The 14,639-nt window shown below is 60.7% G+C and overlaps 7 protein-coding genes across 7 annotated transcripts; 4 read left to right on the forward strand and 3 right to left on the reverse strand.

The window, feature by feature from the left end:
* Positions 1 to 1,688: 1,688 nt before the first annotated feature.
* Positions 1,689 to 3,680, forward strand: SPBR_06878 (uncharacterized protein; the record flags this gene model as incomplete). Its single annotated transcript, XM_040765134.1, has 1 exon — positions 1,689 to 3,680. One exon carries the CDS (start codon positions 1,689 to 1,691, stop codon positions 3,678 to 3,680), a length of 1,992 nt encoding a protein of 663 aa, XP_040617590.1.
* Positions 3,681 to 4,029: 349 nt separating this feature from the next.
* Positions 4,030 to 4,737, reverse strand: SPBR_07828 (dynactin 6; the record flags this gene model as incomplete). Its single annotated transcript, XM_040766082.1, has 2 exons — positions 4,030 to 4,224; positions 4,300 to 4,737. 2 exons carry the CDS (start codon positions 4,735 to 4,737, stop codon positions 4,030 to 4,032), a joined length of 633 nt encoding a protein of 210 aa, XP_040617591.1.
* A 790-nt stretch (positions 4,738 to 5,527) lies between these two features.
* On the forward strand, positions 5,528 to 7,290 carry SPBR_06995 (NADH dehydrogenase (ubiquinone) flavoprotein 1; the record flags this gene model as incomplete). The annotated part of the gene is made up of 3 exons (XM_040765250.1): positions 5,528 to 5,950; positions 6,030 to 7,017; positions 7,121 to 7,290. 3 exons carry the CDS (start codon positions 5,528 to 5,530, stop codon positions 7,288 to 7,290), a joined length of 1,581 nt encoding a protein of 526 aa, XP_040617592.1.
* Positions 7,291 to 7,935: 645 nt separating this feature from the next.
* On the forward strand, positions 7,936 to 9,075 carry SPBR_07465 (uncharacterized protein; the record flags this gene model as incomplete). Its single annotated transcript, XM_040765719.1, has 2 exons — positions 7,936 to 7,975; positions 8,039 to 9,075. 2 exons carry the CDS (start codon positions 7,936 to 7,938, stop codon positions 9,073 to 9,075), a joined length of 1,077 nt encoding a protein of 358 aa, XP_040617593.1.
* Positions 9,076 to 9,261: 186 nt separating this feature from the next.
* Positions 9,262 to 11,109, reverse strand: SPBR_06949 (c3hc zinc finger protein; the record flags this gene model as incomplete). Its single annotated transcript, XM_040765205.1, has 2 exons — positions 9,262 to 10,844; positions 10,980 to 11,109. 2 exons carry the CDS (start codon positions 11,107 to 11,109, stop codon positions 9,262 to 9,264), a joined length of 1,713 nt encoding a protein of 570 aa, XP_040617594.1.
* A 1,184-nt stretch (positions 11,110 to 12,293) lies between these two features.
* On the forward strand, positions 12,294 to 13,379 carry SPBR_07517 (3'(2'), 5'-bisphosphate nucleotidase; the record flags this gene model as incomplete). The annotated part of the gene is made up of 1 exon (XM_040765771.1): positions 12,294 to 13,379. The coding sequence occupies one exon, from the start codon at positions 12,294 to 12,296 to the stop codon at positions 13,377 to 13,379; it is 1,086 nt and encodes a 361-aa protein (XP_040617595.1).
* Positions 13,380 to 13,682: 303 nt separating this feature from the next.
* Positions 13,683 to 14,544, reverse strand: SPBR_07712 (60S ribosomal protein L6; the record flags this gene model as incomplete). The annotated part of the gene is made up of 2 exons (XM_040765966.1): positions 13,683 to 14,050; positions 14,127 to 14,544. The coding sequence occupies 2 exons, from the start codon at positions 14,542 to 14,544 to the stop codon at positions 13,683 to 13,685; spliced, it is 786 nt and encodes a 261-aa protein (XP_040617596.1).
* Positions 14,545 to 14,639: the final 95 nt, after the last annotated feature.

A 14,639-nucleotide genomic window follows, 5' to 3' on the forward strand; every position in this document is an offset into this window, starting at 1 on the left:
GTTTTGTGTTTTGTCGTCCTCGTATTTATTGGGAGTTTTTATTTTATTTTATTTCGTTGACACTCGTGCCCTGCACTCACACATCTTGACATCTTAATGATGAATAATATACCACGCAATGTCACGGCTCCGTGGTCTTGTTTCCTGCTCTATGGGATCCGAAAGTGTGCTTCTCGTATGTCTTCTATGGCACTTCGTCTGCTCGAGTCTCCTCGAGAATCCTCAGCCTTTGGCGCGCTTGGCTTGCGATACAACACCAAAATCCCACCAGATCACTCCCCTATCAACGGCAAGAGAGACCGCTGTCATCGGCTCGTACCGCGATAGCTGGGCGAGGCTCGGTGCTGTGCGCAACAGCGGTTAGCCGCGGGCTGGAGTGATAAGTCGTTTTGGTCTGTAAAATATCACATCTGACAACTGGAGCGACAAGGCTTTGGGGGTGCTAGTACTGTGAGTTGGGCCTGAATTGGACCTGGACAGGCCTGTGCCACACCGCCAGAAGTGGCAATCGTCTTTGTTAGGTATCTGGAATCAGTCGAGTGGTGAGCGTGACCGCCATTCGTCGCCAGTCTGAGACAGTGTACTCCCTGTCCCGAGTACGTAATTTCTCGCACGCCTCCCTAAACGCTGCGAACGGGAGGTGCGGAATTGGGAAGGGGCGGCAGAGATCGAAAGCAAGACTTGCCAAAAGAGGGAGGCAAAGGAAAGCGCGACCCACTGAACTAGCCTCATCTCGCCTGCAAGCGGGGGCTCGAAACGGATCTTCCTTCCTGTTCGACGTCAACGACCGGTCGGAGAGGAAAGGGCGACGCTAATTAGCGGGAAGCCGCGCAAGGGCAATAAATGGGATGTGGGAAAGAGCGAGAGACGCCGTGTGTTCCTGCACGAACCATCCAATGGCACCTGCCCCCAAAACCCCAGAGCGCACTGCAGTCTTCAGTCTGGCCACTTCAATCCATTTTTTGGCATCCAGCATTCGACTTCTGCCTCATTGTCTCAAATGTGTGCATCCCTTTTGCTCACCGACTCTTGCAGCCACCGCACCCAGCACACGGCCCACAAGTTGACCGCCGACCCGCCCATCACACGCGTGCACGTATCAGACCGCATTGGCATTTCTGCTCTGCGCTCTACCGATACAGGCCATCACTGGATACGACGATTATCCGACCGTCTTTCGATACTGCCCTACTTCGTACTGGACTGCACGTCAGCCGACATCACCCTCGAACCCTCGGCTGTTGTGTGCGGAGCGCCCATGGTCACGGCCCGTCGCCCGTCTTAAACACCCCGATTCCAGCCAGCCGCGCCCTTCTTCTTCGTCTCGGACGCACTCGACCTGCTTCACTTGCTTTTTGCATGACAGCTGTTCGCCGCAGTTAATACTCCAACTTCTGCACTCCACTCGCCTCGGACTGCGTCTCTTTTCCTCTCGCCAGCCCCAGCCGCTCTTTTGTTCGCCGTGCGCATTGGACGCTTCTGCCTACAACGTTTTAGCTGTCACTTGACTCTCGAACTGCACGTTGTGCGTCAGGCCAATCACCGTTTTTTACATCACAGAAAACACCTTTCGTGACCACCTTGTTGTGTGCTTTGCCGCTGCACCAACCAGCAGCCCTTGCCCTCCCGTCTGGCTCCCGTCGGGCTCTCGTCTGTTGCCCATCCGATCCCCTCAACCTCTTGCCAAAATGGAGTCCTCGTCCACCGACGACCCTCCACCTCCATTCATCAACTTCCTCCCCAAGACCCCGTCAGCCACCTCCTTTTACGAGATGCCGCGCGAGCGCCGCCTCAAGCTTCTTGTCGCCGCCAACGGCCCCAAGGAGGTCGCCTACGCCCAGACCATTGCCGTCCGCCTCTCCAAGGAGCCCAAGATCACCGTCAAGGTCGTTGTCGACGAGCTCACCCACCGCCTCGCCCAGGAGTTCCCCTGCTTTGCCAACCGCTCGCTGCACCCCCCGTCCCTATCCATCGAGACGGACTACTTCAATGGCGCTCCCAAGCGTGATGGCTCCACTGCAAAATCTACAGGCGCCGGCGGCCACAGCATACCCAACTGCCAGTCGAACCGCGAAATCGACTGCGCCCAGCGCCGCGCCTTTGAATTGGTCGACTGGGCCGATCTTCTCGTGCTCGCGCCCATTGACGCGGATAACCTCGGCCGCATGATGGCCGGCATCGCCGATACCCTCTTGCTCGAGGTGCTGCGCAGCTGGGACGCCTCCAAGCGCATCCTGCTCGTCCCCGGCATGTCCACCCACATGTGGGAAAACCCGGTAACAAAACGACAGATCAGCAAGCTGCACCGCAAATGGTACTGGGTGCGCGTCCTGCCGCCCATTCTGTGGCACTACAACGCACCCCCGCCTTCTGGTGACGCCGCCGGCAACAGCGCCGCGTCGACGCCCGAGAGTGCCATTCGCGCACATTCGCAGCAGCAGGAGCAGCAGCAGCAGCAGAGCAAGCGCGTCGTCCAGTGGTCTGGCTTTGCCGAGCTGATTGGCATCATTAAGAACCATGCCGACCTGCTGTCGCTCGGCCACGACGTCGACATTGCCGCGCTCAACGGCGGCCGCGCCTTTGCGCCCGACTCGGGCTTCTCGTCCGCGGGCTCCAAGAAACGCCTGCCGCCCGAGATTTGGTCCATGATCCTCGAGTACACGGGCGACTGGGAGCTGGCCGCGGCCCTGGACGTGTTTACCAAGCTGCCTATGCCCACACACTATGGCTGGCGCCGCCAGCCGTCGCACCCGGACGACCCGCTGCAGGTCTTCATGCACGAGCTCGAGTGGACGCTGCTGACCGCCCAGACGGACAAGATCTGCCAGAAGCTGTCGGAGGCGCCCGCGACGATCCACGACCTGTCCGCGCTGGCGATCAAGCTCATCTTCAAGTTTTCGCTGACCGACGTCTTGACCTACGTCGAGGCCCACTGCCCGCTCGTCTTCCGCAACTTTGACGGCAAGACCGTGCCCACCAAGGCCTCGGCGTACTTTGGCAAGACGGAGATTCTCGACTGGTGGGTGCGCAGCCCCTCGTTTCTCGAGAAGCAGTACGACGCCGAGGCCCTCGACGGCGCCTCCAAGAACGGCTACGTGCACGTCCTCGAGTGGTGGCGCCGCTCGGGCCTGCCCCTCAAGTACACCGAGGCGGCGCTCGAGCAGGCCAGCGCCAAGGGCCACGTGCGCGTGCTCGAGTGGTGGCGCGAGGCGTCGCTCGCGAGCCCGCCGGGCGTCGTCCTCAAGCCGGGCCGCGCCCTCATCTGCGCCGCGCAGTACGGCCGCGTCGACGTCATCCGCTGGTGGGAGGAGAGCGGCGTCAACGGCGGGCACCAGGACGCCATCTGCAAGGTGGCCTCGCGCTGGGGCCAGGTCGAGGTGCTGGAGCTGTGGCGCGAGCTGCGGGGCGACGACAAGATGGTCTTTAACCACCAGGTCTTGGTGGAGGCCACCATGTACTCGCACCTGGCCGTGCTGGACTGGTGGAAGGGCTACGCGCACGGGACGCTGCCGCGGATGAACGGCCGGCGCGCCAAGCAGGTCGAGTACCGCACCATGGACATTGAGGAGGCCCTCGAGGACGCGCTGGGCGACCCGGCCGCCGTTCGCCGCTGGTGGGCGACCAATGGCTTGAACCTGGGTCTCGGCACCAGCGAATGGATGAAAGCGAGATACCTATAGCGTATTTCCCCCCCTTCTTTACGACACACACTCATACACACACGCGCACACACTACTATACCCGAATTGGCACGAAATTGAAAACGGGAACGGTAACGGGAACGGACAATGGGACTTGAACATAGGACACGGAGTTCATCTTGCAGCATTTACACGGACATAATGCTTTAACGCTTCGAAAAATGGAAAATTGGGAAATATAACAAAATTGAACTTTGCTTTCGGACATTTCAAATAATGGAACGGACTGCAAACTATGATGGGTATCAATTGTAAATCAATCATGAACGCTGCCCGGCTGCCAATAACGTGGCTTTACTTGGCTACCACGCTCTCTCCGCCTATGCCCCTATGCCGCCATGTATTTCTCTGGCACGCTAGGAATCAGCTTGCGCAGCACCTCGATCTTGCGTGCCTGCTGCTTGTGCCGTGCCTCGGCCGCGCCCACGCGTCCGTCCCGCCGCCGCTGCTGGCCGTACACCACTGTGAAGTCGGGCACCCGTTCTCCGGGTAAAATTCGACTCCGCGGGGCGAGTGTGCAGTACTACGCGGTCAGTTAGACGACAAAGACGACAATACAAGGATCATCACAGTTGTAGGGAAGAAAAAGGGAACGCACCCTCCCAATCACGGCTCCGCTGCCGATTTGGCTCCGGGCGCCCACGACGCTGCCCTGGCCCACCACGACACCCGCCTCGAGCGCCGACCCCGTCTCCACGGACACGTAGTCCCCGAGCGTCACGCTGCCCTCCGGCGACGGGAAGCTGCCCGGGACGGCCACGTTGCTGTTCGACGCCGAAAACGCCGCGCCGCCGCCCACCACAGCGCGCTCTTCCACAATGCAGCGCCGGCCAATGTTGACGGGCCCGCCCTTGGCGTCCAGCCGCGCCCGTGGATGGATGACCGAGTCGCCGCTAATGGTCACGGGGAACGTGCCGACAACGTACACGGCGTCCGCCATGACAACGGGCCCGCCGCCGCCGCCGCCGGTGCGGTCCGTCACAAAGTGGACGGGCGTGGGCGGCGCCGCGGGCATCATCGACTGTCGTTTTGACATGGCGCATGCAGTAGAGGCGTGTATTATTAAATAAACGAAAGCCGAAAAGGAAGAAGCACCAAGGATGGCCGGAGTCTGTAAGCAGACACACGCGGTCGTGATCGTTGCGCTGTTGTCAAACGTCGTTGAGCTGTGGGCTTCTTCAGGGTCAGCTCCGTCGGGGTGGGTCCTCAGGTACTCAGGGGGAATAGCCAATCAGCGCGCGGCTGCCCTCAACGCCTCAGAAAGCGTCCAGGTTGGCCCAGCCGGACGACCCGGGCCCGTATAACGACGACGTCGACATCAATTGCATTCAAGACAACATTCGTTAAATCGACTGAAATTTAGTGAAAATTAATACATGGTATATTTGTCTGCAACTGTTCCCTATGCTGTACATATGTGACATCCACGTATTAGCTTTCAAGCTGCGCTGATTGGCCTAGTAGGTCCCCACAGTGTTCTTCACGTGACCCTTATGAGAGAAGTTTCCCGGCTCAAGTGGTGTTTCCCCCATTCCCATCACAGCTTTTTTGCTCGCCTCTTCCGAACCTCCACGATACGGACAACGGGGCGGCTTCAAGCGCAGAAACGTCCCTTTTTCACACTCGCCGTACGTCAGTCGCTCTTCCGGACACATTCTGTTCCCCTCCGCCGACTTTCCGAGTGCAGGCCCATCCATTGGCTTGCTTGTCTACACTCTGCTCAATTGAGCAGCCGAGCGATTTTCCCGCCACTTTTCGTGACCTCCGACACCACTGAAACCGCCGCCGCCTCCCCCCTCGACGACACGTCCGTCCGAACACCCATCATGCTCTCCCGCAGCGCATCTGCCGCTCCCAAGGCGGCGTCCGCCGCGTCGGCTGTCGCCCGCGTCGCCCCCGCCGTCTCCTCGTCTGCCTCTACTACCTCTTCCTCGTCGACATCGTCGCCGTCTTCATTACCGGCCCGGCGGCCGTTCTCGTCGTCGTCGCGCCGCTCGTTTGCCACGGTACAGGATGCGGCGCCTGAGGCGCCCAAGAAGCGGGTGTACGGCGGTCTCAAGGACCAGGACCGCATCTTCCAGAACCTGTACGGCCGGTACCCGCCGGACCTGAAGCACGCAAAGAAGATGGGCGACTGGCACAAGACCAAGGAGATTATCCTCAAGGGCCATGACTGGATCATCAACGAGGTCAAGACGTCGGGTCTGCGCGGCCGCGGTGGCGCCGGTTTCCCGTCGGGTCTGAAATGGGTACGTCCGTTTGGGTTTTGACAACATGCATGTTTTGCACACTGGAGAACCTGGAACCACTCACAACTGACACGAAAAGTCGTTTATGAACTTCAAGGACTGGGACAAGGACAACAAGCCGCGGTACCTCGTGGTCAACGCCGACGAGGGCGAGCCGGGCACGTGCAAGGACCGCGAGATTATGCGCAAGGACCCGCACAAGCTGGTCGAGGGCTGCCTGATCTCGGGCCGCGCCATGAACGCCACGGCCGCGTACATTTACATTCGCGGCGAGTTCATCTACGAGGCCGAGGTCCTGCAAAAGGCCATCAACGAGGCGTACGCCGACGGCCTCATTGGCAAGAACGCCTGCGGCTCCGGCTACGACTTTGACGTCTACATCCACCGCGGCGCCGGCGCCTACGTCTGCGGCGAAGAAACGTCGCTGATCGAGTCGCTCGAGGGCAAGCCCGGCAAGCCGCGCCTCAAGCCGCCCTTCCCCGCGGCCGTCGGCCTGTTCGGCTGCCCGTCGACTGTCACCAACGTCGAGACGGTCGCCGTCGCGCCGACCATCTGCCGCCGCGGCGGCAGCTGGTTCGCCGGCTTCGGCCGCGAGCGCAACCAGGGCACCAAGCTGTTCTGCATCAGCGGCCACGTCAACAACCCGTGCACGGTCGAGGAGGAGATGTCCATCTCGATGCGCGAGCTGATTGACCGGCACTGCGGCGGCGTGCGCGGCGGCTGGGACAACCTGCTGGCCGTGATCCCCGGCGGCTCGTCGACGCCCATCCTGCCCAAGGCCATGTGCGACGACCAGATCATGGACTTTGACGCGCTCAAGGACAGCCAGTCGGGCCTGGGCACCGCGGCCGTCATTGTCATGGACAAGAGCACCGACGTGGTCCGCGCCATCAGCCGCCTCAGCCACTTTTACCGCCACGAGTCGTGCGGCCAGTGCACGCCGTGCCGCGAGGGCAGCAAGTGGACGGAGCAGATCATGTCGCGGTTTGAGAAGGGCATGGGCCGCGAGCGCGAGATTGACATGCTGCAGGAGCTGACGAAGCAGGTCGAAGGCCACACCATTTGTGGTACGTCTCCCCGGTCTTCTCCCCTGTTTACACATTCCCCCCCCCCCCCCCCCCTAAAACTCACACAGACCGTTCATGGTACATTATACTGACCGTTTTATAGCCCTCGGCGAGGCTTTTGCGTGGCCCATCCAGGGCCTCATCCGCCACTTCCGGCCAGAGCTCGAGGCGCGGATGCAGCAGTTTGCGGCCGAGACCGGCGGCGAGGCGCTGGCCGGCGGCTGGACGCACGACGCACGGAAGCAGGGCCACCTCATTGCTCCGGGTCAGTAAATGTGCGTTGTGCGTGGAGGGTATAACGAAACAAGGAGCAGTCGACACCGGCCAAAACCAATCTAGAAAAAGAAATCATAAAAAGAAAAGAGACAGGGAGCGGAACGGACTCAATATTTTGCAAAGTTTTTGTTGCATTTTCTGTGTTTCCTTTTATCGCTCAGTTCTGATATTTGACGTTTGTTTTCGCCTGCTTCGTCTCCAGCCTTTTTCTTAGAAAGAGATAACACAAACCACCTGTATTTAAATCCGTGTTAGGAGCTGCTAGGTGACGTCTTTATTTATTTACATTAAATTCTTCACGTCATCAAGAAACGGGTGTGAGATGTCGAGCTGTCAGTGACCCATATATTCATTCAGGGGCCGATCGGGAAGGAGACAGCGAGCCACCATAGCGCCCCCCAAATTAGCGCAGACGGCTCCAGGATCAACATTGCAACCACAAACACAGGAGCGGTCAGCCGTCTCATTACACGATATCGGCGGCGTCCTCACGTCACGGTGCTCTGTGCGTTGCAAGTGTTTGTGTTCCTCTTTGGTCATGATTACGGCGTTCCTGGACGTCCTCGTTTCGTACGAACACAAACATCGACTGCTTCACCTCCTTCTCAACTGAAAGACATCACACGCCTCGTTCTCTCGACCATGTTTATAGAACAGCTCATCGCCTTCACAACGGACTCCGGTAGGCCCCTTCCGTACACCATGGCCTAACTTGTCCCTGTAAAGACTAACCACCCCACTCCAGTCGGCCTAGAGCGCATCCTGCGCCTTGTCCACTCGCTGCTCCAAATCGTTGTCAGCGTGCCCATCCTGGTCGGCTATGCAGCCGCGCTTTTGCATACGGAAAAGTTCCGTGCGACAGCCGGCATGGCTGCCGTGCACGGGACGGCCGCTGCGATGCTGGCAGGTGCCCGGGACCGCGTCAACCTCGGCCGCCGTTTCTCGCGCATGTTTCGCTTCATCGAGAGCTTCCACGGGGCGCACCAGCTGTCTATGCAGCTGATGGGTGGCGGCGGCGGCCTCGGGAACGACGCGACACGCGCGGTTGCCGGTCGGCCACACCCCAAAAAGCGGTTCCGAGCCGATCCCTGGCTGGACGTGTTTGCGCGCACGTTTGCCGGCATCTACTTGCTCCTCGAGACGGCCACCATTGTCGACGCGCTCGACGTGCCCGGCCTGGCCGTCTGGGGGCCCGAGCGCGCCGCCGTTTTACATGTCGAGGGCCAGCGCTACTGGTTCCTGTCGCTGAGCTGCAGCGTCGCCGCCACGCTCGTGCGCATGGCCCATGTGGCGCGCGACGTGCCGATGCCGCCGCCGACCGACGACGAGAAGCACGCGCACATGGGCAGCCCGTTGCGTGGCGACGACAACGGCAGCGGCGACAACGGCAACAGCGACGAGACGCAAGGAAAAGACAAGATCGAGATGCTCAACAAAGAACGCCTGCGCCTGCGCCGCATCATACAGGGCCGCATGACGCAGCGGCGCAAGTGGCAGCGGGCGCTGCAGGCCCGCCTGGTGGTGCTGCTGCGCAAGGTCGTGGCCGACGGAGCGGACGTGCTGCTCCCCGGGGCAGTTGTCGGGTGGACGCCGCTGCGGCCGGTGACGGTGGGCGGTGTCATGCTCTTCACAACGCTGCTGACGAGCTACGATGTGTGGCTGCGGTGTGGCAGGGAAGTGGCCGCAGCCAAGGAGGCAGAGGCCGAGGCGGCGGCAGCGAAAGCGGCAGCAGCAGCCAAAGCGGCCGAAGAGAAGGCGGCAGCCGCTGAGAAGGAGTCATAAAGACGTTGGCGGCGAGAGATCTCATAAAATATTCATTTAGACATAGACACGGCTACCCGTTTGGCGTTACGAGTGGAAGGAGATTTAGACAGAAACAAATAATATGAATTGATTATGCTCCGCATGTTCGCTAGATATGATTGATAACATTCATGCACACGCCTTGTCCAAGATATCCCAATCCCTTTAACCCTGACTTTCCGGCCGCAGCGACGACTGAGAGTGCCCCGTGTTCGGCCGGTTCGTGCTGCCCGTGCCTCCAACGCCCGCACGCTTCAACTTCTTGGCCATTGTGCCCTTGGCGTCGAACAAGCTCTTGACCCGTCGCAGCCGCGCCCACCGCTCCTTGTCTTTGGCGTCGCGTGCTGCCTCGTCCTCTTCGCGTGCCTCGTGGTCGCCAAATATGCCGCTGCCCGTACCCGGCGTGGCCGGTGTCGTCCCGAGCAGCGGGCCAGGTGTGCCATTGCTGGCATTGCCGACCTTGGCAATGCCGCCAGCAGTGGCCGGCCGGCGGCCAGGCGTCACAGGCGCCACACCCGGTGCACCTGCCGCGTCCTTGGACGGCGTGGGCGGAAGCCGGCTTGACGTCGGCCTGGCCGCCATGCGGTTGCGCAGATAGGCATCGTTCTTGAGCATCTGCACCAAAACATCCCAGCCCGGCGGTTGAGCCGTCGGTCCCGCGCCGCTCTTGCCGTTCCGGATGGGCCGCGCGCCGCCCGGGTTGCGCTGCACGGCGCCGTTCTTCCACGGGCAAAAGAAGCGGTGTTCACGGACGGCGTCCAGATGGTCCATGGGCGCCGGCTCGAGCACCGTGTTCGTCTCAAGGTCGACCTGCTTGCTCTTGAACATCCACAGGCCCAGTCGACGCAGGCACGCATGGCATGACGCCGAGTTGGGCACCGCGCCGATGCGGCTGTTGGTCAGGCCCTGCCAGCCCATGACGGCCAGAGCGAGTGCGGTGCGGTTGGGGGAGGGCGTGGCCGCGGCCGCGGCCGTCGTCGTGGAAGGGGTGTCGAAAAAGGTCGGCGGGAGCGTGGCCAGGACGGCGTCAATGTCGAGGCCCTCGGGCAGCCGCAGGTTGAACTCGTACGGCAGAAAGTCCTTGCGGGCGGACAGCTCGTCGTAGCGCTGACGGAGGTCGGCGAGTGCCTGGTGTGGGCTGGCCAGCGGCAGCCGCAGCAAGCTGTCGTCGCAACCCTTTTTGCGCCACAGACAGTCCTCCTCGTGCGCCGTTACCACCAAGTCAACGTACTTGTCGACCACGGCCGCCTCGGCTGCTTCAGCCGCTTCAGCTGCTTCCATCGACGCGGGTGTGCTTCTGTCGCTGTTGTCGGCCTCACTGCCCTTGGCGCGGCCCAGCTGCACCACCAGCTCCTTGCTGCACAGCGTGCACCGCAGCCGCTCCTTGCCCTGGCACACCCAGCCGCGCTTCGCCCACTCGATCTCATTGATGCGGTCCGGCTTGGGCGTCCAGTCCGTCAGCTCCTGGAACGTGGCCAAGCGCCGCAGGAGCTGCTCTCGGTCGCCCGGGCAGTAGCGTGGCTGGGGCGGTGCCGTCTGTGTATGTGTGTTTGTCTGCGTCTGTTCTGGCCTAGCGATGCTCCCGCGGGCTGTGCTCGTACCCCATTTGCGCAAGATGCTGCTTGATGGTGTTACAGCGGCATTGCCCGTTGTATCGCGCAACGTGGCACCGCCATTCGCTATGCGTCGCCGCTTGGCAAGGAACTCGAGGCTCGCCGCCGAGGGAGTCGTAGTCGTCGTCGCCGTCGCTGTCGCCGTTCGTGAAGGAGAAGAGAGTAACATGTCGCTCGGTTGGGTGGTCCCTGGTGTCACTGTTGTCGGTGTAGCTCCTGAAAGACCTTCTCGTGGAGGCATCGAAGTCGAAAGTCGAGATGTGCTCTCACCAGCACCCCGGCCGAGGTCTAATGACGATGGGCGCGTAGGATCGCTCTTTTCAGTTGATGAAACGGAACCGGTGGATCGCGTGCCGATCCCCTGAAGCAGGGCGTTGAATTTCCGCTTCGTCGCATTCATGTTTTCTGTGTTGCCTCTGTTTTCTGCCCTGTGTCTGTTGTTTGTCGAGCCGGGGAGCACCCAGGAAAGGGTTTAATGCCGCGTCGCGTCTCGCAATGCGTTCTTGTCGACTATCAGCCTGTCAAGGACGTGCTATCTCTGCCGTATCTCTGCCGTATCTATGTCGTAGCCTCGAATACTCGTGGAGGCGAGGCTGTCAAAAGAGAAATTGGGACGTCGACGAGACAAAGGGAGTCAGAAACAAGCGAGGACGCCGTGGTGAGGGGGAGAAGGAAAGTGTCCCTTCCGGTCGTCAACAATGCCGCTGCAGCGAGAGCGGAAAGAAACAGCGCTCGAAACAAAGAAATGTCGTTGTGTTTGTGGTGGAAAGATAGCTCTGAGAACACCAACAAAAAGAGAGACGATTTGGGTCAGGGGTCTGTTGGATCCAAAAAAGGCGTTGCTGTGCCTGCCGCGTGCTAACAACTGCCTCGTTGCTGGGTCGCACCTTCCCTATTCCGCACAGCTGCAGCTCAACGCGTGATGAGGTACCCTTTGTATGGCACAACGTGGAAGAGGTACATGTGGTTGACGCTGGAACATATTCACATCAAACATAAATACACACTTGAAAAGTCGCAAAACAAAAAGCAATGTTTATGGACAGGCACATTCAAGCAGAGTGCGAGGACACAAACCCATTGAAAACCTGACAACTATCATGCACATGTACGTGTATATCAACTCACAGCAACAACAGTGAGAACTTTGCACTATGGGTGGAGCCTGGCTCCGTCAGCGCATCGAGACCAGCGGGGTAGTCGCTAGCTCTTGCCATTTACATCATTGCCTGTTAGGCAGCTCTGTGTGAAGATGTGAAAACCTGCAGGAGCTACCCACTGACAACGACGACGGTATTTTCCCTCATGCACGACGCCACGACACACAACAAGCATTCTCCCTCTCCCACCGACGACAACATCCATACAGACTCGCCTCGTCGGACCAGCGACCCCGCGACCACGTCGAGACGACAGCATCGTTATCCCCGCGACAGACACCTCTTCTCCTTCCGCATACTCCTCGGCCTCGCACTTGTCGCCCTGGCCTTTGCGCTCCTCCTCGTCCGTCAAACGTGGGCTCTCCAGGCCCGTCACTATCTGCCTTTTCCCAGGTCCCGTCTCTTCACCGCTTGCACCGCAACCATGGCGAGCCAGGAGTACGTCAGAGAGCTGCAGGTGGCCCAGTTAGCCGTCCAGCGGGCTGCCATCCTCACCAAGCGCGTGTTCCACGAAAAGGCCAAGGGCACCGTTTCCAAGGACGACAAGTCGCCCGTCACCATTGGCGACTTTGGCGCCCAGGCCCTCATCATCTCCGCCCTGCGCTACCAGTTCCCCACCGACGAGATCGTGGCCGAGGAGGAGGCCGACCAGCTGCGCGCCGACGCCAACCTGCGGGACACCATCTGGAGCTTTGTGCAGAACAGCCGGCTCGACGATCCTGCCGCTGAGGACGTGCTGGGCGGCCCCATTCCCTCCGTGGACACCATGCTCGACGTGCTCGACCAGGGCAAGAGCAAGGGCGGCTCCGTGGGCCGCATCTGGACCATCGACCCCATTGACGGCACCAAGGGCTTCTTGCGCGGTGGCCAGTACGCCGTCTGCGTCGGCCTGATTGTCGACGGCGACGTCAAGGTCGGCGTGCTGGGCTGCCCCAACCTGCCGACCGACGACGCCACCAAGCTGACCGTCGACGTCGGCGCCAACCAATCCGACGAGGGCAGCAACGTCGGCGTGCTCTTCTCGGCCGTCAAGGGCGACGGCGCCTACAGCCGCCCCCTGACGACGGGCAACGTGCTGGCGGGCCGTGCCATCCACATGAACGCGCTGTCCACCAAGCAGGACCTGCTGCAAGCGTCGTTTTGCGAGAGCGTCGAGGCCGGCCACTCCAACCAGGACGAGTCGGCGCAGATCACGCGCATCCTGGGCATCACAAAGCCGAGCGTGCGCATGGACTCGCAGGCCAAGTACGGCTCGATTGCGCGCGGCGCCGGCGACATTTACCTGCGCCTGCCCGTGTCCGCGACCTACCAGGAAAAGATCTGGGACCACGCGGCGGGCGACCTGATTGTGCGCGAGGCTGGTGGCCAGGTCACGGACACGCTGGGCCGCCGGCTCAACTTTGGCCACGGCCGCACGCTGGCCGAGAATAAGGGTGTCGTGGCAGCGCCGGCGGCGATCCACGACAGGGTGCTCAGTGTCGTACAGACGGTCCTCAAGATTTCGCCGTAGTTTGGAGAACTCGAGCTGCAGCTGTTGAAACAGCTGGCATTGATGCAATTCCGCGGAGGCTGTCCGAGCGCCTCTGTCTCGTTCTCCAAACGAAAGCTGTTCTCGTGTGGTCTGCTATCCCCAAAACATAAATGAACTGTGTACACTAGACTCGTGCATGATAATATAAAACTACGGTTGGAAAAAAACAAGGACGGCCCATGTGTAGTAAATTTACAGCCGAAAAAATAGATGAATATAGTACATACAATGCGCAACAATTGTACCCTGGTTGTTCCCAAATATCCCCCTCGCGCGCATCGTCTATTTGATCTTCTTCTGCTTCAGCTTGATCGTCTCTTCGTTGATAAAGATGCCCTTGCCCTTGTAGGGCTCTGGCTTCCGCCACCGCCGGATACTCGCTGCAAATGTCATGAGCTCCTCACGGTTGATGCCCTCGAGCAGCACGCGCGTCGGCTGCGGCGTGCTGGCCGCAATGCCCTTGGGTACGCCCATCTCGACCGGGTGGTTGAAGCCCAGCTTGAGCACCACAAACTTCTGCCCCGGGTACGCCTCCTTCTCGGGTCGCTCCTCCACCGTCGCACGGTAACCAATACCAACCAGCCGCAGCACGGCCGTGTGGCCTTCCGACACACCGATAATGTACCGGTTCATATGTGCCCACATGGTTCCTACAGGGTCAGGTCAGTGTCTGTGTGTGTCGAATGGACCACGCGCAGGGATCCCTTCCTTTCCCTCTTGACTCACCCCACATCTGCTTCTGCTCCGTGACCTGGCGGTCCTCAATGTTGAGTGAGATGCGCCGTGCCTCCACGTCGTGGTCGATTTGGATGAATGGCGGCATCGTGAGCTCCAGCTGGCCCAAGGGCCCTCGCACCGCTATCGTCCTCCGCGGGATCTTGAGGTATGTGGTCGGGTCCTTCTTCACAATCGGCTCGCCAATCGTCAGCTCCACGCCCGGCGGGATCGAAATGGGCATCCGGCCGAGCTTGGAGTTGTGCGCTGCCGTCGCCGAAAAGGCACGGGTGCACTGCTGGGAGGCGGCCGCGGCAGCCGGCAGGGCCACGCGCCGGGCAGCCGTTGTTCTTGTCGCTGCGAAGCCTGCGGCCGCCACCGCGGTCTCGGCCGCTTTCGCGAGCGCCTGCCCCCGACTCGGCGCAAACATTGCGGTTTGTGTCAGGGAAGGAGAACGTGTGTTCTGTCGTAGTTGGGGAGGGCCAATGGCGCGCCGTCGTCGCTTATTCGTCGTCCTGGTCGGTC

Source organism: Sporothrix brasiliensis (assembly GCF_000820605.1).
Source record: "Sporothrix brasiliensis 5110 chromosome Unknown Cont20, whole genome shotgun sequence".
Classification (NCBI taxonomy): Eukaryota; Fungi; Ascomycota; class Sordariomycetes; order Ophiostomatales; family Ophiostomataceae; genus Sporothrix; species Sporothrix brasiliensis.